Here is a 7,491-nt window from a genome sequence, read left to right on the forward strand (position 1 = left end):
GTTATAAGGTTTTTAATTATTTTTCCTTTAAAAATGTGTAAATGCATTTTTTAAAATTACGAATGCCTAATGACGGTTCTTAGTGCACAAGAGAGATGTATTACATAAAATTAAAAATTCTTCCCGAAGAATTGTAACTAAATTGTTATTTGGCAGAATAAAAAAAAATTATCTGAACACTTAGTGTTGAAAATGCTTGAATATCTCAATTACAGAAAATTATTAAAACTTTCCTGACACAATGGAGCTATTTTAGCTCAACACCATTTTGTAAATGTTGTTTTAGAGAGTTGTGTGCGTGTGCGCGCGTGTGGTTGAATGTGTGTATGTATGTGATTGAATGTGTGTGTGATTGAATGTGTGTGTGTGATTGAATGTGTGTGTGTGATTTAATGTGTGTGTGTGATTGAATGTGTATGTGTGTGTGTGCGTGTGTGTGTGTGTGATTGAATGCGTGTGATTGTTTGTGTGTGTGTGAATGTATGAGTGTGTGGTGACAGTTGTTGATCAGTAAAATAAAAATGGCACATCAATTAAGAAACAATTACTTCTTTTATCTGTCCCAGGGTATTTCATCACCGTAATTTAGATAATGTTTTGCAAATATAATTATTTTATTTCATTTTTAATATAAAGATATAATTTTATGTGGATGGATGGATGGTTGGATGGATGGATGAATGAATGGATGGATGGATGGATGAATGAATAGATGGATGGTTGGATGGATGAATGAATGGATGGATGGATGGATGAAGGAATCTATGGATGGATGGTAGAATTAAATTAGAATTACAATAAAATATTAATAAAAATTTAATTTTAAAATGTTCAGTTTGTTATCCACGATGATGGCGATGATGATGATGAGGACATAATGTGGAATCTTCAGGTGGATGTGGCCTGTTGATTGCAATGCATGTATGTACGTACATATTTAAAGATGTACGTTCTGCTAACGTGTTCGTGAAGCGATGTGAACATTGTAACTAAATTCTTATTTGCAATGCATGTATGTATGTAAAAGATGTTCCTTCCATACTTAGACACAATCTCACGCAGATGCAAACACATAAACATCAATATATAAATAAATAAAATAAAATAAATGAATGAATAATCAAACAAACAAACAAACAAACGAATGAACGAGCGAACGAATGAATGAATGAGCATATATGAAACTTAAAAAAATTAGTATTTATTTATTCAACGCATGGTTTGTTTATACATGAAAATTGAAAAAATATCAATGAGGTTAGATTTATTTTTGAGCATAACCTTAATGCACGTTTCAAATTTCATAAACTCTCTCTCTCCTTCCTTTCTCTCTTCTCTCTCTCTCCTCTTTCCTGACTCTTTTTCTTCCCTTCAATTTCTCACTTTCTCCCACTATTTTTTCCTTGATTCTTACCAACTGATTAATTTTTTCTCCATTTACTTTTAGTTTCTGTGATTTCATTTCGTACGCAGGAATAAATAAATATATTTCATTAATTTCTTTCTGCAATACATCTCTAAAAAAAATTTTTCTTAAAAAATTATCTTGATTTATCTTTTCCATCAAACCGGGATTTTTTCTAACTCACTCCCGGCAAGTTCTTATCTTTCCTATCGACTCCATCCAGACCCGAGGCAGTTCATTAACACGAAGTTTCGATGTAGCAAGTAACATGCACCATTTTCAGTTAGGCTTTTTAATTCACTTCACATAGAAATAAAGAATATAAGAATTAATATTAATCAACTAACAACTGCAAGCAGGCAAAGTTTATTAATTTGTAAGTTAAGCCGTTAATATGTTACTTGGTCAATGTCATTTTACTTGGTCAATAATATGTTACTTGGTCAATATCAATGGTCTTTGATATATTTCTTGGTCATTGATATGCATATGATACATAAAATATACCTATACTGGCTTTCGAACGAAACATTTCAGTGTGCTTCAGAATCTGGTCTCATTCTTTTACCAAGAACAAATTATTCATTCATCAGATTTTATATATTTTACATTTTTTAAGTTTATTAATAAATATTTATTCATTTTTTAAAGATTTTATTCATTTTGATTATTTTTTAATTGATTTATTTCACGCATTTGCATAATATTTAAGCATCTTTTTTCTGGTCTTACATAGCCGGACTGATATAAGATCGTCGTGCGTGCTTGGCAGGCCCCCCCCCCCCCTGTTGATGTGTTTGTCACTTGAGCGTAAATAGGACTGCCTGCACTGCTGAGACACAAGTATGTTTTCGCAAACGGTTCACATCTCTTACAAGAATGAGTGAATCAATTTAACATTTTACAAGGGTAAGTGAATTACTCATTAACATTCTACTAGAGACTATTCACGATGGCGTCTATGTGTAACTTCTTATCAGGCAAAATTAAACATCCGCCAATGGGATGAGGAAGATAATAAGCTCCAGTGAGACAATAAAAATTACGCTCAATGATTAAAAACGTCCACACACAATTAACTATTTGTCGTCAGCAGTAGATAGAAAAATTAACTGACAACAACAACTAACTTACAGTAACAACAACGACGACGACACAACAACAACAACAATAACAATAAACAACAACAACAAAAAACACAGCAGCAACATCAACGTCGACGACAACAGCAATGTGCTGTCAACAGTCAAGTGAACCGTAACAGCAACAATGATTACAATAATAATACAGAATAAATAAAAGTAACGATGTTACTATTATTGCTACTACCACTACTACTACTACCACTACTACTACTACTACTACTACTACTACTACCACTACCACTACCACTACCACTGCCACTACTACTACCACTACTACTACTACTACTACTACTACTACTACTACTACTACTGCTACTACTACTACTACTACTACTACTATTACAACTTACTACTACTACTACAACTTACTACTACTACCAATACTACTACAAATGCAAATAATAATAATACCAGTGCCTAAATTTCTTCTCGTTGTGGTTGATCTTTATAATTAAACGCGGTATGGGCTCCTAATATGAAAAGATGCAATATATTACGCTCGTATGTTCGTTTATATATGTTGTATTAAATTGTATGTTGTATGTGATTGTATGTTAATGTGATTGTATGTTGTGTGTGATTGTATGTATGTCATATGGGGTTGTATATTATATGTGATTGTATGTTGTATGTAATTGTATGTTGTATGTGATTGTATGCTGTATGTGATAGTATGTTGCATGTGATTGTATGTTTGTATATGATTGTACATTGTATGTGATTGTATGTTGTTGTATGTGATTGTATGTTGTATGTGATTGTATGTTGTTGTATGTGATTGTATGATGTGTTTGATTGTAGGTATGTCATATGGGATTGTATGTTGTATGTAATTGTATGTTGTATGTAATTGTATGTTGTATTTTTATATTTCTGTAAATTATTTGTATTTGTTTGTATGTGATTTTATTTGAATGTACGTCTGTATTTGTTTGTTTGTATGTGTTTGTATGTAGTGTTACGATTGCATGTGTTTATTCAGAAAACGCACATGCTCATACGTATAATATGATATGTTTTAACAGTGTATATATAAATCGTCAATTCATTATTTCATCAGTTCATCACAACCAATTCATCTTTACATCATTCCATTCATCAAATCCATCCATTCGTCATCCTAACAATCATTCACCAATGCATGAATCAATCATCATTGTGTAGAATCTTGTGATCATCTTCTTAGCCACACACAAACAATGCATTTCATCACAACAGCCATCCATTACGAAGATGATAATGACGATGTACTAAATACAATGATAATATTTGTATGATCCGTTGTGAGAAGCGATGAAAAAATGATAATAGTAATAATAATAATAATGATAATGATAATGATAAAACAAAATTTATTTTAAAATAAAACTGACATAAAACAAAGTCTTAGACATCACTATGAGAATGACGACAGTTATAAAAAGAGGCCACAAAATTAGTTTGACAGATGGCATGTTAATTCTATAAGAACACAAGAAGAAGGCAATAAATTAAAAAATGAAATAACATTAAAGCCTTAATGACAATGACAACAAAAACAACAACAAAAACCATAAATACGAAATTTAACATCAACAACAAACATCAATTAGATACAACACCAACAACAAATGAGATACGACATCAACCAGCCTCCCGGAAAAACAATACAAATAGCAAACACAGCATCACAGGCAAACAGAGTGCACGCACACACACACGCGCGCGCAAACACACAGATACACATACATACATGTATGTATGTATGTTGTATGTATGTTGTATTATACAGTTATGTAAACTTATACAGTTATATAACATTCTTTTACTTAAATTATACTGTAATATTGTAAAATGCAGTACTATTTATACTATGATTTATACTTATACTCTTTAGTTACTATAATGAATTAGCGAGAGATTACTATTAATTTATTGTATAACCTTATTTAATATATTAATATTGAAACTTAAAAACTTTACACGTTAATGAATATCTACGTTCGGTGTCGAGATGTTATATTAGTAAAGTTAGGTGACGTAGTAAAGTTTTTATAACGCATTTAATGAGCTTTGTATAAATGTATTATATTTGTATTATTTTGGATTTATTGAGATTTGTATAGGAAGAAAATTCGTTACCTAATTTTACAAACATTCATTCACGTATGCAAATGTACCTAATTACAGGCTGACAGATACAAGGCTCTCTTGTTGTGGGATAGCAATTACCTAATTTATCTTATCTCGCCTAATTTGTGTTTGTACTTCCCCTTCAAACTTGGCTTTGCAAAAGTCCTGGTGTCTATGATACATATTATAATATGATATGATATACGATATGATATTTAATGTTATATGATATATGATATGATATTATATTTGATGTGATATGATATATGATATTTGATATAATATAATAATAGTAATAATAATAAAAATAATATTAATAATAATAATAATATAGTATAAAACACAAATATGGACGTAAATATAATAATTAATATTACAACACGCAATTCTTATAATTAATGCACGCCTTGTTAGTGTAGTAGCAATTCACAGAAAATTTAGCCAACATTCACAATGTTGGTATGATTTTTTTGTCTTTGCTGTGTCAATAGTAGAAAATTCTTGGAGCTGCTTATTGAAGAAATTGACAGCATTAATGCTGGCACTTGTTGAAATAAAAAATTTAACTGTAAGATAGAAACATGAGCAGATGCATTAATTTGACGGTTGGTAGGATATGATTGTTGTTGTTGCTGCTGCTGTTGTTGCTGCTGTTGTTGTTGCTGCTGTTGTTGCTGCTGCTGTTGTTGTTGCTGCTGTTGTTGTTGCTGCTGTTGTTGTTGTTGCTGTTGTTGTTGCTGTTGTTGTTGTTGCTGCTGTTGTTGTTGTTAATACATCTATCCTCAATTAAATAAATAGTGACAGTAACATTTATCTAAACTGTTTTATTCATCTGATATCGAGTGAATTTTTCGGTTTTACTTTTAATAAGAGTGAAAAGTGACTTTTAAAAGTTTGCTTACTTCTGATTGTTGCGTTTGTCGTTGTTTTTGATGTTGATATGTTGGGTAGACAAAGCAAGATTGGTGATCATCATTTTTTCCAGGAGAGGAAAGCTTTTTGAACTGTTGTTTGAGTTGCGCTTGTTGCTTGTTCTGCTGCTGCTGTTTATGTTGCAGTTGTTGTTGCTGAAGTCGTTGTTGTTTTTGCTGAAAATCATCGTTGATGCGATACTGTTGATTCATTGTTGTTGATTTGTATTTGTTGCAATCGTTAAATTTTAATAAAATTTCTGTGGAGTGAACACGCCGTCTTTGCTGGAGATTATTATTCCACAGGAGTTTTTGTGGATCTGTCGTTAGTCTTTGCTGCAGTTCACATTGACTACCAATGAAGTAATTTGTGTTACACTTGGATTTTTGTAAGAACTGTTGTTGTCGTTGTTTAGGAAAGGAACATCTTTGGTCATTGAATCTTGATGCTTGCAACTTGAACAACTTGTCAATCAAATCCTCACAATCTGATTCTTTGACGTCTCCCTCGTCCAACTGGAAACATTTCTGACGACACAGATTGCTTTTGTTGGTGCTGATGTTGTCTTGGATGTTGGTGTCGTTGCTGAGGTTGTTGTTGTTGTTGTGAGTTGTGTTGCTTTTATTATTGTTGTTTATGATGTTTGTTACGTCATCAATGTCGATGATGTCATCAATGTCTTTGTCGTCAGTGACGCTGCTGCTGAGGCTGCCTGTCTCGCATGGTTTCCTGCTGCTCACGTTTGAGATGTTCGAGTCATCCCACTGCACGAAAGTTATAAACGTTCATCTCAATTAGTAAGCAATTTGTTGACCAAGTAAATTGTTCATTAAAGCTGCTGAAAATTAAACTCACAAATAAATTCGAGACAATAAATAACATCCCAACAAGACATTTTCCTCATTAGGATATTAAATTAAAAAATAAATTAAGCAAACGAACGTTAACATCATATTGTGGACAGGAACTCACAACTAAACTGTTCAGGTTAGGATCTTTTTTTTAAATTTAAAACAAAAGCATTTGTATTCATAGCAGTAACTGTTTACATAAAAAGCATTTTTGTTTGCATTTCAATAAACGTTCAACTGAGACAAGTAGTAGAGAATGAAGTAGTAGATTGTAGAGAATGAAGATGCATGTAGATTGTTGAGCATACGATGATCTGAAGCCACCTCACAGCTCGGCGTATGTGCATTCATGTATTTATACGCATCGTGCAAACGTGCATACACAACATACAACATACATTTGTTGTATAATTGTATATATGCATGCATGCAAGCCCTCGTACTATGTCCGTCCATGCATAAATGTGCACACTGTATATCACTATTTGCATATGTACGTACATATTAAAACTCAAACATTTAGAAAAATAAAATTTTATTTGGTCTCATCAAATTTTAAAATAAAAAAATTAAAATAAGTGTAAATATTGAACATACTTTATTCAGCAGGTATTTCAATAATAATAAGCATGTAAATATGCACAGAACTTGTACAAAAGAAGGCACATACAACTGTGCATACAATACAACATACACATAAACATGTCACATTCGTTCGTATGAACATAAACATAAATGTGAACATTCAAATTTGAGAGCGTACCCACAAACGCGTACATCACGCACGCACGGATGAAAGCACAACCGACCGACGTACGAAATTGTACACGGAGGACATTTAAATCTTCCAAGTGCCATTATGAACAGGGAAAAGATTCATGTGCTTCGTACGTGCCTCTATAAAAATATGTGCGTGTATGCAGAGATGCGCTGAACTATGCCCGTTTAGAAACTCGCTTAGTTATAACCGCACGCACACGCGCACACACATCTATACAGAAACACATACACCATTTATACATACGTGTGAGTACAAAATTATACAAACACACATGCATACTCTATC

At 32.3% G+C, this 7,491-nt stretch overlaps 1 protein-coding gene across 1 annotated transcript; it reads right to left on the reverse strand.

Moving 5' to 3' along the window:
• Positions 1-5,525: 5,525 nt before the first annotated feature.
• HELRODRAFT_163806 (hypothetical protein) lies at positions 5,526-7,283 on the reverse strand (the record flags this gene model as incomplete). Its single annotated transcript, XM_009027581.1, has 3 exons — positions 5,526-6,338; positions 6,517-6,569; positions 7,235-7,283. The coding sequence occupies 3 exons, from the start codon at positions 7,281-7,283 to the stop codon at positions 5,526-5,528; spliced, it is 915 nt and encodes a 304-aa protein (XP_009025829.1).
• Between the last annotated feature and the right edge of the window lie 208 nt (positions 7,284-7,491).

Source organism: Helobdella robusta (genome assembly GCF_000326865.2).
Source record: "Helobdella robusta unplaced genomic scaffold HELROscaffold_5, whole genome shotgun sequence".
In the NCBI taxonomy this organism is placed as follows: domain Eukaryota; kingdom Metazoa; phylum Annelida; class Clitellata; order Rhynchobdellida; family Glossiphoniidae; genus Helobdella; species Helobdella robusta.